General features: G+C 42.7%; 1 protein-coding gene across 1 annotated transcript in view; it reads right to left on the bottom strand.

The window, feature by feature from the left end:
- Window positions 1-17,998, bottom strand: part of ROR2 (receptor tyrosine kinase like orphan receptor 2) — a 190,787-nt gene that overhangs the window by 20,694 nt on the left and 152,095 nt on the right. The window contains exons 3-4 of the mRNA XM_073632858.1: window positions 16,573-16,860; window positions 15,114-15,144 (exon numbers count right to left, since the gene is read on the bottom strand). Of these exons, the coding sequence (XP_073488959.1) occupies window positions 15,114-15,144; window positions 16,573-16,860 (319 nt within the window). The remainder of the gene's footprint in view (window positions 1-15,113; window positions 15,145-16,572; window positions 16,861-17,998) is intronic.

The following is a 17,998-nucleotide window of genomic DNA, read 5'->3' as shown; positions in this document are numbered from 1 at the left end:
ATAACATAATTGCGATAATGCAATATTTTGAGGTTGAAAAAAAAGGTTTTGGTATCTATACAGGACATCATTGTTTATAGAGGTCTATACCAGTGTCTCTCAATGTTTTTTCAGTCAAGGCACCCTTTACAATTATAGACAGTCTAAAATGTAAAAAATTATTCCAATAGCTTTACACAATGCAACAACATCCACACGTAAGACACCCAATGTTAGATTTGATTTATTCTTCCAAAGCAGATACACTTTTGCACACTAGTACTGACTAGTATTCCAGTATTGCTCTTCTCCCTTAATTTCTCTCCATCAGTCAGCTAATGCCACCCCAGTGTTCAGGGACAGAGGCGGCTCTAAGCTTTGTGAGGCCTTAGGCAAAACTTAGACATGAGGCTCTACTGATGCCCTTAAGCTACACAGCAGGCCTTCCCAGATTGAGATCCTCGTGCGGTGGATGGGAGAAGTGACATGCACGGCTGCAACATCACTCCTCATTGGCTGGCAGGCAGAACATCAGGAGTCTTAGGTTACGCGAGATGTAAGTGTAACAGGGCTCTGAACGTTGCCTGCACACAGCGGCATTAAGATGTCTTAAAGTGCTGCAAATCAGATGTTCGGCACGCTTAAGTGAGACAGGGCTCTTAACGCTGCCTGAGCACAGCAGTGTTAAGGTCCCGTCAATCAAGACAGGAGTAATGTGTGTAGCACTATCCCTGAAGGAGCCGCTTGGTAATTTTGAGTTCCCTGTTCTGCGCCTCAACTCCAAGAACACCCTCAGCAACTCTTACACACCTGGTTGATTGAATCACTACAGACACACAAAGCGTATAGTACCTTTCAACTTACTGTAGGATATAGGCAATAAACGATTACACACGTGCTTAGTGGTAGACACTATTCATCTATAATTAGGAACTTGCATACATGACAAAAAGTGCAGTTCACAAAGCAGAGTAGAACTGCCCTCAGGTAATAAAGGTAAACAATAATAGCTATAAAAGCAGCTCTATATCAATAGAAGAAAAATCAATACCAGACTAGGTAAATCAATATTTAGCAACACAACTGTAATCCAAACGAGTCTAAAGGAATAGCAGTTTCCTAGTGGTTTACGAGTGCACTCGAAGAAATGAGAGAAGGTGGGGTTCCCCTTTAACCAATTCCCGCCCGCTGTACGCCAAATGACGTCCTCGGCTTTGAGCAGGGATATCTGAGTGATGCCTGTAGCTACAGACATCATCCAGATATTGTCTTTTAGAGCCGGCGAATCTGCGCACCATAAGAATGATCATAGCGGCTGTTCCACCACTTGATCGTTCTTATGGGAGGCGAGAAGGGACGCCCCCCTCCCGCCGCCCTCCGGTGCTTGTACTGACTCACCGATACGATTGGTGAGGATCCGCCGGCCCCGGATGTTTAGCATAGAGCTTTCCGGTGGACCAGATGGTCGACGGAGTCTCTATGATCGTTCGGAGGCCGAGCGTGATCGCGATGTTATGACGTCACGCCCGGCCTCTGTATTAAAAAAAACGGCGCCGCTTCTGCTGGAAAGCGATGATCGTCTTTTGTTTTTTTTTTTTTAATTTTAGGCTTTTAAGCCTAGAGGTGAGATGCGGGGTCTTATTGACCCCACATCTCACTTTAAAGAGCACCTGTCATGCTTATTCCTATTACAAGGGATGTTTACATTCCTTGTAATAGAAATAAAAGTGATCAAAAAAAATGTTTTTGGAAAAAAGTGTCAAGCTAAAATAAAGTAAAATTAACAATAAAAAAAAAAAATGTTTTAAAGGGTCCCTGTCCCCATAAGCTCGCACGCAGAAGCGAACGCATACTTAAGTCTCGCCCACATATGAAAACGGTGTTCAAACCACACATGTGAGGTATCGCCACGAACATTAGAGCAAGAGCAATAATTTTGGCCTTAGACCTCCTCTGTAACTCAAAACATGTAACCAGTAAAAAATTTTAAAACGTCGCCTAAGGGGATTTTTAAGTAGCGAAGTTTGGCACCATTCCACGAGCATGTGCAATTTTGAAGCGTGACATGTTGGGTATCTATTTACTCTGCGTAACTTCATCTTTCACATTATGCAAAAACATTGGGCTAACTTTACTGTTTTTTTTTTTTTTTAAAGCACAAAACTGTTTTTTTCCCCAAAAAAACGCATTTGAAAAATTGCTGCGCAAATACCGTGCGATATAAAAAGTTGCAATGATTGCCATTGTATTCTCTAGGGTCTTTGCTAAAAAAACATATATAATGTTTGGGGGTTCTATGTAATTTTCTAGCAAAAAAAATATGATTTTTACACGTAGGAGAGAAATGTCAGAATTGGCCTGGTAGGCAAGTGGCTAAATGGCAACAACAAACTGCGCAGGGCCGGTACAAGGATTTTTGTTTACTTATCCCCAGTCCAAGAAGTGACGTCATACAGGGGAGGGCTGGCAGCCTGTCCAGTCAAGTGGCCCATTGAACCACCGAATCAGCTCATCCATGCTCATCTGGTTTTTCAACGCAGCCTCACCAGTGCCGCCTCATCAGTGCCCATCAATGCAGCCTCATCAGTGCCCATCAATGCAGCCTCACCAGTGCCCATCAATGCAGCCTCACCAGTGCCCATCAATGCAGCCTCACCAGTGCCCATAAATGCAGCCTCACCAGCGCCCATAAATGCAGCCTCACCAGAGTTGTAGTTTCCTCTGCGCTGCTCGGGAGCTTGAGCTCGGACTACAACTCCCGGAAGCAACAGTGGCCGGCTGGGCCCCTGGCTCAACTTCCTACAGAAGAAAAAAAAAAGGGGCTGCCGACTTTTTTCAACATAGGTTAGAGTGGTCAAGGGGGCAATTGCCACTCTGCCCCCTGGTCCACCCCGCCCCTGACGTCATACATGACACTTCCAGGTCTGTGTACAGGAGGGTGGCTGAGTGGACGAAGGTGTGCTGAGCTCCCGCCACCCTTCCCAGTTCCACCCACCATGACAGCACCGGGCCCGCAGGTGGGATAGTGGTGCCCGGTAAAAATGGTGAAGGGGGTTGCACATCGTGGCAGTGGTGGAAGTGATAGGCGGCTTCACAGCCACTTGTAACACTTCCACATGAAAGGCGACAGTCGGCTTTACTAAAGTACACACACTCCCAGCTGCTATAGGGGCTGGGAGTGTGTAAAAAAAAAAAAAAAAAAAACACATTCAGCACTGTAAAAATCAGAATCCCCAGCAAGTGGCTGGGGATTAGGATTTTACTACCCCCCCTATCCTGGCGCCCTGAGGTGGCCGTCATATGGTAGTGCCGGCCATAGCCCTGGGGACCCTACAGTTATAGGGCAGTTTTAAGGCTCGGTTCACACCAGTGTACTGTGCGACCTCACATGTGATTCGCCCCACACTGCAGTGCAAATCACATATGAAGTCTGTGCGATGTGATTTTTGCCATACAGATAGTATGGCTCAATTTGCATCGCAGTTGGACCAAAGACGTACAGGACCCTTTTTAGGTCTGCACCAGAATCGGATCACATGGGTGTTTACACCCATGTGATCTGATTCATGTTTGAATTGACAGTTCGCACTGCAATATGTGAACCGAACTGGGGGTGTCATTAACTTTGTATTGATACTCCCAGCGGTTCGCATAAGGCAGTGTGAACTGCCACCATGAGACATGCGATGCGGGAATCCGCAGTGGATTCACAGGGTCCTGGCATCGCACCAGTGTGAACCGAGCCTGGTTCACACTGCAGCAATGTGGGAACCCTGCGAATCCACTGCGGGTTCCCGCATTGCATGTCTCCCGGTGGCAGTTCACACCACTCTATGTGAACTGCTGGGAGTGTCAATTAAAAGGTAATGACACCCCCAAATCAGTTCGTATATCGCAATGGGAACTGCAAATTCGTATAGGAATCGGATCGCATGGGTGTGAACACCCATGTGTTCCGATTCTGCTGAGAATCAGAAAAGGGGGCTATATGGCTGAAATCACATCCACTATCTGTATGGCTGAAATCACATCGCACAGAGATCGCATGTGATTTGCACTGCAGTGTGGTACAAATCACATCCGATGTCGGACATCGTTGCAGTGTGAACTAGCACCAAGTACAAAATCTTCATCGCTAATCATTGGTGCATGTTGCAGCTGTGAATAGGGCCTGCAGGCAGTATTAGGGCCAAAGAATAACAGGGTGGGCAGTTCCTATAGATGGCCGTAGATAATGGCTGACCGGCCCTCTTACCAGACCCGGGGATACAGCAACAATGGTTCCTATGATCAGGAGTTAGTTCATTCTGGGTTGTTGCCTGTTGCGATTCTGCTGGGTAGCACCTAGATCTGTATTCTGGAAATAACTTCATGCCTTTCTACACAAGGGATGGTGCTAGGCTGTGTGGCTTTCCCTCTGGTGGTGCAGTGCAGTCGGATTCTCTCTCTCCCGATGGAGTCCTGGGTGCACTTCCCCAAAAGCTCTCCCGGGCTCCTGGCTCTCTCTCCCTCCTCTTCAGCTGGGCATGCTGGGGGCTGCAGTTTCTTCCCTTAGGGTTGCAATGTCCAGCCCTCAGAACTACATTTCCCACAATCCTCCTCTCTGCTTCATTTTAGTGTTTTTTTCCCCTGCCCAATAAGAAGGGGGAAGAAACATAGCCAGCGCAGCTCCTGAATGCAGTGGTGAGAGGAGGAGAGGGGGGGGGAAGAAGAGCCCGTAGCTATTGCTCTCTCTCCACACACTCCGATCTTCTGCTGCTCTGCTCTCCTCCTCTGAAAGAAGGAAGGAGGGGGAATGGGCAGGAAGCACAGAGAGCCCTCCAGTCTTTCAGAGGCGGCTCGAGCAGGAAGACTGCACCTGTTATTTGCCGGCGGCCGGAGGGGAGAGCAAGCGGGATGGGGATCCGTGGCACCCTCTACACATATCAGGCAAATCAGGCGGCCTTGATGCCTCTGTGATCACGAGACCTAAGGTGATCGCCTAATTTGCCTAATTGGAGAGCCGCCTCTGTTCAGGGAGAGGGGCAGAGGAGGGTCAAACAATGATACTGTGCGGAGGTAACAAACAGTGTTGCCAGTGTCTAGAAAGTTATAATGGTGCATAATAAAAACCTGTGGCTTTGTGTAACTAAAAGGCAGGCTTGATCCACCTGTTGGCTTGTATACAATTTTTGATCAATTTTTAGGTATTTTGCCAAAGCACCCCTTAAGAAACCTCAAGGCACCCTGGTTGAAAAAGACTGGTCTATACATCAATCCAAAAGGAGGGGCAACTGTAGAGGAACAAGGAAAAGATGGGATTTCGGGGACAGTCCCTCAAAATTAGGGACAGTTTTGAGCCATGTGTTTGTGGCAGTATTCACAAATTCACAAAACACAAGGAAAGAGCATTTTCCATAGTTTTGCTCCTGGTAAAATCTGGACCCAAGTACTGCAAGGCTGTATTACAAAGCATAATGCTACCTCCAAAAAGTAAACCATTTCTGCATTAGTGTTGATCAGTTTAAAATGTTGTTAGCAAACACAGCCTAGATTTCCAGTTTTAAAATACATAACTATGGCATATCCCAAAAATGTACTTGCTGATAAAGTACAATATTAAATTCACATTGAAAAATTTGGTTAAACAAGTGATGGCCACCAAAGATATCAGAACAAGCAAGCCCCTAATCCACAAAACATGTAACATGTTATGATACTAATGCAATCTTTACCTTCATAAATCATCTCCAGTACATGACATTTTTTTTCACTTTCTCAAGTGGATCTACACATGGCACATACAATGCAACAGTTCCATCAGGTTATGTACTTGTTCTCCCTAGTCTTGAAAGAGCAGACAGTATTGACAGGGGCTGTTTTACAGCACTTGGAAAATTCATAACTACCTGATTGGTACGATATTTCGGGATGCTATTTTTTTTACATTTTTGAATAACTTAAGGATTTGGAAAGAAAGCAAGCTGTAATAACAACCCGTCATAAGATATTGCTTGTGTTCATTTTGTTTCCCCATGGCCATGTTAAAGTTATTGTCTTTGGGGGAAAAAATCCGTAATGTTAAAACCATTCTGCTATGGTATGCAAAGGGTCAGAATTACAAGGTCACCTTGCATGATGTTCTGCTGAGTTGGTAATTGGAAACAGTTGCTTGGTCCCTTGTAAGTCCATGGAAAATAAAAAGATGCTTAAGGGTTAACATGTTATGATTATGAAAAAGCAACTGTTGCCAGCCACCATTAACATAACTATACACGCAGTAGCGTAATTCTAAAAGGCCTTTGTCCTTGTACAGTGATATCAATTCCAATAACTCTGTTGTCAGTATCTAAATACTGTGACATACTGTATATACAGATATTGTACTTTATTTTTTGTACATAGCAAGCGGTGTTAAAGGATATTTTTGTCTAAAATATATTAGGTAACAGTCACCATCTAAAATTTGATTTATTTTTTGCCAGGCTATAAAGAACCATTTTTTTCTGGAAATCTCTATACTTTGCTGTTGTCTGTGTGAATATGAGAGTTCGAACCTCCATGTAAGTTAATGGGTCCGATAACTAATTCAAAAAGAATAAAATAAGCTAGCTCCAAAAGAGAAAAACTGCCATAGAAAAAGCACAGAATTAGGGCTTCAAATGTGCAGTACCTGACCAATCACCACATAGTCATCAGGTACAATCAGGTACAAGGTAACAATCTGACATAGGAGTTTGACATAGAATGAAAATCACTTGTGCAATCAAAAGGCTGTTTTCAGTTCACTAATTGCCGCTTGTAAGAATGAAAATATTGTAAAAATATATACAACTACATACTATATAACTTCTCTGAAAGGTGATCTATTTATGTAACTTTCAAATCCTTTAATCTTTAATCTGAACAGGTAGATTTTTTTAAGTGTAGTTCCAGCCAAAAAAAAACGAATTTTAAGCTTTTTGGATTGCATAGGGAAGCGTTAACACTCCGTTTGTTTTGCTGTCTGTGCCCCTGTTCAGAAAATTTCACCTCACTTTCTGTCCCAATGACAATTGGAGTTTGAAAACTTTGGGTTGTTGTGGAAACAACCCTTGGTGATAAAGCTTCAGTGGAGGTACCTTGTTCACCTGATGACTCTTACAGGAGTGAATTTCCCTTCCTAGGGGTAGATTTCCTCTCACTTCCTGTTGTCTCCCTCCATTTGTAAGAATGAGTCGTTTGTAAGTTGGATGTTTGTAACTATGGGACCGCCTGTATGGCTTTCTAAAAACAAACAAACATTATACTCACCTAGGTGGATGCAGTATCGATCCAATTCTGAATCTGTCCCCCGCTGACTCTGTAGTGAGAACTGAGCAATCAAAACATTGCTGATTGCTCAGTTCTTCCCTCCCATTTGAGCGGAGAGCTGTGACTGTCAATCAGCGTCTTTCTGCTCTCCCCTCCAGCGCTAACTGGAGCCCTGGGCTGTGGAGGAGGCAGGAGGGGCTGGCTCAGGCGCTTAGTGGATCACAGAGAGGCTGAGCCAGGTGACAGCCCAGAGTTCTGGGTGGATCCTGACCATATGGTTAGGATCTTTTTAGAGCCTGGACTGGCCCTGTGACATCGGTCAACAGTGGGCTCATCAGTTGAAAATGGGTCACAGTAGTGATCTGGTGCAATTTCAGCCCATTTAAATGAATGGGCTGTAAATCACACCGCAAGGGAACACACAGGAACGTGCACCGAATTCCTGTGTGATTCTGGTGTGAATCAGCCCTTAGATATACCAGCTACAGAGTGTGAGAACACCTACTGTATGGCTAGCCTCACCATAGTTTGAAAGCAAGCACTTGGCAGAGACCATTGCAATAATGCAGAGAAGAGAGAACGTGTATGTGTCATCATATGTACATATCTGTCTCTACTCACCCTCATCCTTCAAGTATTTAAAGCTCATATTATAATTTTTCCATGTGTGTTCTTATGACATACATTTTGGCACATGAAATGTACAGCCTAAGGATATGATTATTTTCTGCCTATGATGTACAACTGCATTCTATTCATTACATAGCCATTGGCATTCTCTATCCTTAGAAACATAGGAGTAAGCTGTCACAAAGAAGGTAAACCTGATTTCACAATTTCTTCTGAGTTTAGGAATGGCCTTCTGTAACTTATCATAAATCCTTACTAGTCAGCAGAAATACTCATGTCATCATCGTCACAGAAATATAAAACTGAACATTAACAATATAATGTGTTCTAGTACAAATAAAGCATTAGAGGACAACACATGACTCCATGCCCAGAAAACAAATTAGGTAAAAAACTGCACATTTCTTTCCTTCAAAATGCAATTAGGTTTTCAGAGGCTTGCAATTCTGTAGGGAAAATGTAATTTGTTTTAAATATGTTTCCTCTGAATCTGCCAAAACACGAAATAAAGACTACTAAACTTCTTCCTAAAACTAACAGTCATTACCGAATGCTTCAACAAAGAAAAAAAATACAGCCCATTAAATTCTTCTGTATCCAAATAATTACAGATGAGGTCAAGATTAATGGAAAGAAAATACCTCAACAGAGCATTTTGCTTTCTAATTACTTAATACAATTTGTATTTGAAATAAGAAGGCATTTATCAAAATCTACTGGCTCAACAATCACAGCAACAACATCATGTGTCTTAACAGTTCACAGGTGGCAGGGCTATACACACTAAACAAATTGAGGTCATACATATTACTATTGTCAAAGGCCATAGTATTGATGGGACTAAGGCAAGCTATACAGTAGAAATTCAGTGTTGGTAGGGAAATCCCTGCCACAGTGCTACTGTGTTCTGCTGGTTGGGAGCCTTCCCTGCCGGCAGAACACAAATATTAATGCTGACAGCTATAACCGCCAGCAGTAATAGCATGCATAAAAATCTGACAGGCTGGTTGTACTGAAGTCACTTGATGAATTGACTTCAGTACAACCAGCCTGCCCATACATGGATCAAATCTCGGCAGGTCCCTGCTAAACTTGTCGAGATTCGATCCATCTATGGTTGCCTTAAGATGTCATTTTTATTCAAATTGAGCTTTATTTGGTCTGCAACTGTTTATATGAAATGATAGGAGGTAAATATCCCTGTTTGCAAAGGGCTTGGCAGGTCTGGGAGTTTACCTAAACATGATTGATTGTAATAGTTTCATGACAGTTATAGAGGTTGATTTACTAAAGGCAAATATACTATGCACTGCAAGGGCAAACTGTGAGGAAACTCTAAAGGGGAAGCTGTGCTGATTTCTATCATCCAATCACGTGCAAGCAAAAATGCGTTTTGTTTTTTTTTAATTTTCCTTGCATATGATTAAGAATTAATTGCAAAGTGAAGCTTTACCTCATTTACTATGCTCTGGAGCAAGTGCACTTGAGGTTCACAGTATATTTGCCTTTAGTAAATCAACCTCATAGTTTATTAAAAAATCCCAATGTTATAGTTTAATTTTGGAAAGAATTTGGAATGGATAGCAATGGATAAAAACACATAGATCCAAAAGACTGTCAGAAAGGGACTGAATGAATGCCCTAAAGCAGGGGTATGCAACCTGGGGCCCTCCAGCTGTTGCAGAACTACAAGTCCCATCATGCCTCTGGGAGAAATTGTAACTGCCAGCCTTGCAATGCCTCAAGGAAAATGTAGTTCCACAACAGCTGCAGAGCCCCAGTTCACCTACCCCTGCCTTAAAGTAACATTATTTTATTTATTTATTTTTATGTGATACTTACCTGCTCTGTGCAACAATATTGCACAGAATGGTCTTTCTTTCCTCTCTTTGGTGATTCCCCGTCAGCGCTGTCCATTCCCCTCTCCTCCAGGTGCCCCTTCAACAAGCGTGGTGCTAAGGGGGAACTCATGCAGGAGTGCTTCTGAATCAGGCTTTATGTATCCATAGAAACACACAGTGGTGGTAAGTCATGCCCCCTCTCACTCCTCACAGGAGTATGACTGACAGAAGCAGGAGCCAATGAGTGGCACTTTGTGCGTCGGAATTGTCCACACACGGTCGGAATTTATGCGAACGGATTTTGTTTTCGGAAAATTTTATAGCCTGCTCTCAAACACTGTGTGTCGGAAATTCCGATGGAAAAAGTCCGATGGAGCCCACACACGGTCGGAATTTCCGACAACAAGCTCCGATCACACATATTCCGTCGGGAAGTCCGAATGTGTGTACAGGGCATAAGACAAAGAAGAGAGGAGAGGGAGTGCAGTAAGTAGGTATGTCAGTCTATCACTTCATACTTACTTTTCATTTTATGTATATGAATGGGGCTTTGTCGAAATATGTAATGCCTGCTGTAAAAATAAGTGATGTTCATATTGTGCATCTAATTGATAATGTTTGAAGCAGTGGGGTCAGATTATTCACACAATCTATTATTCTAGTCCAAGCACAATTCCAGCGCATAAAAATATCTACCTAAAGCTACTGCACTCCATTACTATTCATTCTCATTACAGGTTTCTAATAAAAGCCCACAGCTTAGGCAGGGGACTACAGAAGTGGCCCATTTCCCATGACAGATTAGTGAAATGCAGTCACCTTTTTACTGCATATAATAATGTGTAAGGTACTTTGCAGAGAGAGTCAGGTTACATGTGTTCAGGAGAAATGTTAATATACAGGCCTGTTAGCAGAAGATGGATTTACACCTTGGAAAGGAGTTCTGTAGATACACCAACACAATCTAATTGGACACATTTTTATCACCTCTCTGCCAAAAAGCAACGAAAGAATGTTAAAGAAATTACTAATACTTTTCAGCGTGGTCAAGGACTATTCACAGAAGTGTGGTTAACACTAATCTAGAAGAGTACTCCAATCCTCTATTTTATTCAGAAACCTGATAGCAACAGACAGGCATTAGCTGTGTAGAAATCCAGAGCCCACCACCTTACATCCTTCCAGACCACACACAACATTCTCAGTTCCCATATACTATTAAAGCAGCCTCTGTATTAAAGGTATTCCTGTATCTGGACTTTATAACAAATTCCAAATAAAGGGGAAAACATTAATGCTCAGACAAGCAGAATTTGTCCTATACACGCTCAACGTCATTAATGCAAACAGAACTTTCTAATATGCAAAATAGAAAGATTGATGCAACTATAGGGCTGCTACAAAACACACTTCCTGAGTACCTTAGATTTATATTATAAAGCTGAGCAATATGCCGCCCACAGAAGGCACCAAGTGATGTCAGCACATTCCCCAAAGGGAATTTAATTTGCATCTAATTTGCATATGCCATCCATTACACCTCCAAAGACAGAGTTCTGTTACCACTCCTCCCCCAAATACACTACAGCAGTCCTCTTTAATCAGCAGTACATGCAGAGAGAGTAGCACCATGCTGCCAGAAGGGTGCTTGTTTGCGCCCCCCCCAAGAAAAACCCACCAGCCGCTACTGGTATGGACTATCAAGTATCAAAGAACAGGCCATTAAAAAAAAGTGCAGGCTTCAATGTTGTTGCCCCTATCTATGCTTTAGTAATTACTAAATTACTAAATATTTCAACCAAGAAAGCATGCAACAGGAAAAATTCAGAACAACTCATATGGCCTTGCTTGTCAGTGGAGTTATTTACTAAAGCTAGAGAGTGCAAAATCTGATGCAACTCTGCATAATAACCAATCAGCTTCCAGGTTTTAATGCCAAAGCTTACTTATTTTAGTCATGAATGGTTCCTCATTTACTAAAGGAATTGGAAACTTTCACATAATAAATTGTGCGAATATTCATTTCAATTATCCATCCAATCATATAAAAGGCAAACTCATGTTAACTTATTTCATCTGCATATGGTTGGATAACTGAAGTGAATAAGGACTCCTTTGATTTTCGGCTCCTTTAGTAAATCAGCCCGATACCTGTATGTACACTAGTTAGAATTCCACTGAACCTAAATAATGTGGTCTCTAGTGAAACTACTTCAGAGATTTCATATAAAACAAAATAAAATTTATAATCCTATGTAGAGAATTACCAATACATTAAGGCTACTTTCACACTGGGGCAGGTGGGGGGAATCGGAGGGGGGGGGTTAGCGGGGTGCTTTTAACCCCCGCTAGCGGCCGAAAAAAGCACCGCTGCCAAAGTGCTTTGCAGGCACTTCGCCATCGCTGCCCATTGATTTCAATGGCAGATGGACCGCCCCAAAGATGCTGCTTGCAGGACTTTTTTTCCCGTCCTGCAAGCACAACGCCCCAGTGTGAAAGCACTCAGGCTTTCACACTGGGGCTGCAGAAGAGGCAGTTTACAGGCACTATTTAGCACAAAAACGCCTGTAAAATGCCTCCGTGTGAAAGTAGCCTAAGATAGTAAAAATAGCGCCAGTAAAGCACCTCTCAAGCCTCCCTAGTGTGAAAGTGCTTTCACACTGGGGCGGTGCACTTGCAGGACCGAAATAAAAGTCCTGCAAGCAGCATCTTTGGGGTGGTGCAGGAGCGGTGTACACACCACTCCTAAACCACACCGGCCATTGAAATCAATGGGCAGTGCTGCCAAAGTGCCTGCAAATCACTTCGGCAGCGGTGCTTTGTAGGCGGTTTTAACCCCTTCCTTAAAAGTGCACCGCTAGCAGCCGAAAAGCGTCGCTATAACAGCGGTAAAGCGCCTCTAAAACTAGCTCCACTTTACCGCTAATGCAACCCATGTCTTAGTGTGGAAGGGGTCTTACACTAAGTATCATATTTACCAAGCAGTAAATGTGACATTACCCAAAAATTAACCGGTGTTGAATCATTCACTATGTACAATATAATAAAACACACTGACTAGGAAGTGTTTGAACACATTCAAATATGTGCCTTAACAGTTGATTGTTTCAGGTCTGTCGTTTTTATGCATTAATCCTTAAAACCTGTTAACCAAGAATATGGCAATATTCAGTATACGAATTGCCAAACCAGAAGTGCATTCTACAGTGGTTCCGGAACCAGAAGTTCGCAGGGAACCAAGAGAGACCTCCAATGCTGCACTCAGACACTGCCTTGAAGCTTACAATCCCCATGCTGTGCTTCAGGAAGGATGGAAAGGACCTACACAGACCACAGCTTCTGCATGGAGCCTGCTGTAAGGCCCTATGCGGGAACTTACAACAAAGAGCCATGAGGCGAGTCTACAATCTCAGTACCCCCACACTCCTAAACTCTCCCACAGGTTGTGACCCTGACAGACTTCCTCCCCCACAAGTTACATCTGTCTGGGGGTAGATAGGGCCAGACTGAAAGGGAGCCACTGAAAAGAAGCCCACAGGAACCCTCATCTGAGGTCCTTTAGTGCTGCCCCTGCAAGAACTAGGAAATCACCGATGGGGTGTTCGTCAGTCCTACATTTATTAACTCTCTCTATTTTCTATCCTTTGCAGGTGGGTGGTCCCTCAGTTGTGCTGTCATGAGACATAGTGGGAAGTATGTGTTTTGCTGTAAAGCAAGCTTGCCAATAAAATTATGGTACATACAAAAAAAATACACAGACACGCCTCATTTTTTTGAGTGCATTAATCAAGACAAAAGTTGCATTCTTAAGAGTATTACATATAAGTGGCATTCCTGACTATTTTCTTCTTAGCAATTAATTCCGCAAGCTTTTATCTTCACACAGACTACACTAGTTGTTGCTGCTACTAGAATTTAAGCAACTCCAGGAAAAGATAATGAAAAAAAAAAAAAACAGTGCTGCGCTATTAATGCAAATAATCAATAATGATAAATCTTATACACATTTTGCCATTATTATTTAATTTAAGTGGACTGAGAGCACCTGTTAGTGATAGCAGCTATTACCATTTATTTTGCACTACTATATTATATTGGATTGCGCAGATTGACATTTGATTTATAAACTCCAGGAAGAGAAGTAAAATTTTCTTTACCATGCTTTATTTGTCCTCAAACAAGTATAAACAAAATACCAGAAGCAAGAAAACATCACAAATATTTCCACAGCATTTACTACCACTTACCACAAACCGCCATAGCTGTACATTGGTACTTTGACGTAGAATACCAGGGATATGGCAGCAGATAGCTGCCAAAACCTTGGTACTTTCTGAAACGGTGGGCGATCCTCTTTAGGATAAAAGTGGTCTCCGCGACGGATTTGCCGCAAGATCCCTTTTATCGGCGGCAGATCGGTGCCCACCCCCTCCCCGTCACGCTCAAATCGTCTCCATCGATCCGATCCTTACCCCTCAGACGCTGTGAGTCGAGTGAGGGAATGATGGCACCCACTCAACTCAGTGACTTGGATGATGGAAGCGACGTCAAATGTCACTTCCCCCAAACGGCCTTAGGGGAATTTTTTTTTATTATAATTGTAATTAAGTGTAAATGTAAGATCTGAGGTCTTTTTGACCCCAGATCTCACATTAAAGAGGTCCTGTCATGCTTTTTTTTCTATTACAAAGGATGTCTACATTCCTTGTAATAGGAAAAAAAGTGATCCAAATTTTTTTTTTTAAAGGGACAGTGTAAAAATAAAAAGTAAAATAAATAAGAAAAAATAAATAAAAACATTTAAAGCGCCCCGTCCCGCTGTGCTCACGCACAGAAGCTAACGCATACGTAAGTCACGTCAACATATGTTAACGGTGTTCAAACCACACATGTGAGGTATCGTCGTGATCGTTAGAGTGAGAGCAATAATTCTAGTAAAAGATCTCCTCTGTAACTCAAAAGTGGTAACCTGTAGAAATTTTTAAACATCGAGATTTTTAAGGGTCAAAGTTTGTCGCCATTCCACGAGCAAGCGCAATTTTGAAGAATGACATGTTGGGTATCAATTTACTTGGTGTAATATTATCTTTCACAATATAAAAAAATTGTCTAACTTTACTATTTTCTTATTTTTTAATTCAAGAAAGTGTATTTAAAAAAAAAAAAAAAAATGCGTTTGTAAGACCGCTGTGCAAATACGGTGTGACATAATGTATTGCAACGACTGCCATTTTATTCTCTAGGGTGTCTGAAAAAAAAATATAATGTTTGGGGGTTCAAAGTTATTTTCAAGCAAAAAAAATGATTTTAACTTGTAAACAACAAGTTTGAAAAATAGGCCTGGTTCAAAAAGCAAGGAAAACTTAGGCAGCATAAAATACTCATACTTACTGCATGTTAGGATTCGGACTGTGTGTCGGTCCTGTGAAAAATAGAGAGTGAGAATTAAGATCATTTCTATTTTAGGCAGTACATGCCTAAAGGGGTTGTAAACCCTTGTTTAAAAAAAACAAAAATGACAAACATGTCATACTTACCTCCACTGTGCAGTTCGTTTTGCACAGAGTACCTATTCTGGGGTCCCCCAGCGGCGCTGGTGGCTCCTCCCCACATCAGGTTTCCACGTCGGAGAAGCGCTCTCCTTGGTGGACACCCATGTGGGCGCAATCCTGAGTCCTGCTTTTGCGTGTATTCACACAGAAAGCAGGACTCAGCCCCGCCCCCGCGCCATTGGATTTGATTGACAGCAGCCGGGGCCAATGGCTGCGCTGCTATCAATCTATCCAAATCAGGACCTGAGACACCAGCTAGAGCTGGTATGCTCGTTCCTGGCCGGAGAAAAACAGTGCTCAGGTAAGTAAAACGGGGGGGGGTGGGTTGGGGAGATGAGTTATAAAAGGGACTGTGACACGTTGCCAATTATTTAGGGAAAAGTGAAAGTGTGTTTTATATTCACATTTTTAGTGATCTACACTGCGGCCAGATGGAGCTTCTGGGTATGTGACCTACTCCCACTGACAGTACAGGTCAAGTAGCCAATTGCTAAGCCCCACCAGTATCATATGACCGAGGGGCTGCTAGCAATGTGAGTATAGCAGAGGGGGCCCTATAGAAACATGCTGCCTATTCAAAACAATGTGACAGTATATCTTTAATGTTATTGGCAGCGCTACTGACCGAGAGAAAGAACTGGGAGGTGATAGATCCAGCTTAACTTATAAAGGAAAAGTAAACATATCACATATAATTTCAGGCACTTACTGTATATTTCTGAACTACTTATGGCTTTGATATACATTTTCAACTGAGGGTGATCTTGGTTTATGTAATATTTATTCATATATGTAGGTAGAATTGCCCTGGCTTTTGACAGGTTTTCTTAAAGCAGAACTCAATAACTATTTAAAAATAACAGCCAGTTAAAGATAAAAACAGCTTATCCTGCAATATTTATCTTCCTTCAGGAGCTTTTCCCCATACAACTTTTCTGCCATTAGATGCCCTCAGTCTTCTGGGTTGAATGACGGCCAGCCTCATCCAACCCACCAATTCCTCTGAGCCCAGGCTGCCCTTGACCTGCCCCCTGTGGTGGTAGTGTCACGCAGTCTGGGCTCAGTTTGTTACAGCACAGAAATCATTACCTGGCCACCATTCAGCTCAGTAAGGACCATCCCCTCACTGCTACTGCAGCAGAAAAGGAAGGGCCTGTGATGTCATTGGACTCTTGGAAAAAAGGTATGTATGGATATTTTTTTTTGAGTGTTGGGGGGAAAGGGGGGCTCAAGTAGGGAATGGGGGTTTATTAAACACTAAAAGTCAGCTTTAAAAGTGAAATTACATAGGTACTTACCAAGTCTGACATAAAGAACCCCAGTGGCACTAATGGTCTTTATTCCATTTGTGGCAACACACTGATAGTATCCAGTGTCTGTGGTGTCCAAGTCTTGTATTCTTAGCCGTGAACCATATTCGGTTTTCCTTATGGTAATTCTTTTGGGCTCTTGCACAACCGGAGCATCATTCTTCAGCCATTTCATATTTGGGAGTGGATTTCCGGCCACCTTGCAATGAAGGGTGGCTGCTTGACCCTGGACAATTGTGATATTGTTTACAGGTTCCAGAAATGTCAGAAAGTGTCCTGGAGGAGACAAGAGGTAACAAAATATCAAACTGCAATTCTCGAAAAAGCCTCAAGGCACATTGTTGCAAACTGCTTGTTTGCAAGACTGCAGAGGGTTCTTTTTGTATACACCTTTTTAAACCAGTGCTATAATTTAGACAAATCAACATGCACAAACACACTTTGTAAATGCTTCTGGAATTTTTTAACACAATTGTAAAAAGTTAATTTTCATTTATATTGCAAGAGCTAATTATAACTATTATGAGGGGCATACTTATCATTAGGAGCAGAAGGCTTGTTACTAGGAGAGGAATGCGCTGACTTTTTATAGGGTTTATTCCACAGGCAATGGATAATCTACAAAGTGTATGTAAAGACAAAACTTTTTTTTCCCCTGGTTTTGGTATACATGTTTTTATAGCCATCTGTGTTCCCACTCTCCATTTCTACTGAAGACCGCCGTCATTGAGAGTGTTGGGAAATCCCAAATTTTCTAGCTGTCTACAGAACAGCAAGCAAGGGTAAATCTTCTAATGTGGGAGACCTGTTCTGGTGTCTGCGTCCTTTGCTGTTGCAATTGAAGAAAAAAAGGTTAAAGTGATTGTAAAGGTATTTTTTAATAAAAAAAAGAAAGATTTAATAAAAAAAAGAAATTATACTTACCTGCTCTGTGCAATGGTATTTACCTTCCCCGCTGGATCTGTCTGCGCCCCCTTCCTGCAGATGCCCCCTCAAGCAAGGTGTGTGCTAAGGGGGCACCTGTGTGGCACCTGCGTTTTCTAGAGCCGGGCTGTGTGCGCCCATAGACACATATAGTGCAGCTCAGCCACATCCCCTGCTCCCTCCTAACAGGATTTGACTTACAGCAGGTGGCACCAATGGCTCCTGCTGTCCTCAGTGAAGTCTGAGTCTGTGGAAGCAATGAGAGGGGAGAGTGGTGCTGCAGCCGGGACAGCACTGGATGGATGAGAAGAGTCAGGTAAGGTGTTTGGAGAATCACTTTATATCCCCAAAATACTTACCTGTCACTCAGGGCTGCAAAGAAGAAGGAATGTCATCCGTTTGGACCCAAGAGAAACCCCACTGAAGGAGATAGTTAGCCATTTGGGGGTCGAGTCTATTTTCATTTTTTTCTGTCAGCAACAAGGGCCAC

The sequence above is a fragment of the Aquarana catesbeiana genome, linkage group LG01 (assembly GCF_042186555.1).
Source record: "Aquarana catesbeiana isolate 2022-GZ linkage group LG01, ASM4218655v1, whole genome shotgun sequence".
Taxonomy (NCBI): domain Eukaryota; kingdom Metazoa; phylum Chordata; class Amphibia; order Anura; family Ranidae; genus Aquarana; species Aquarana catesbeiana.
This window is presented reverse-complemented; position numbering and strand designations above follow the sequence as displayed.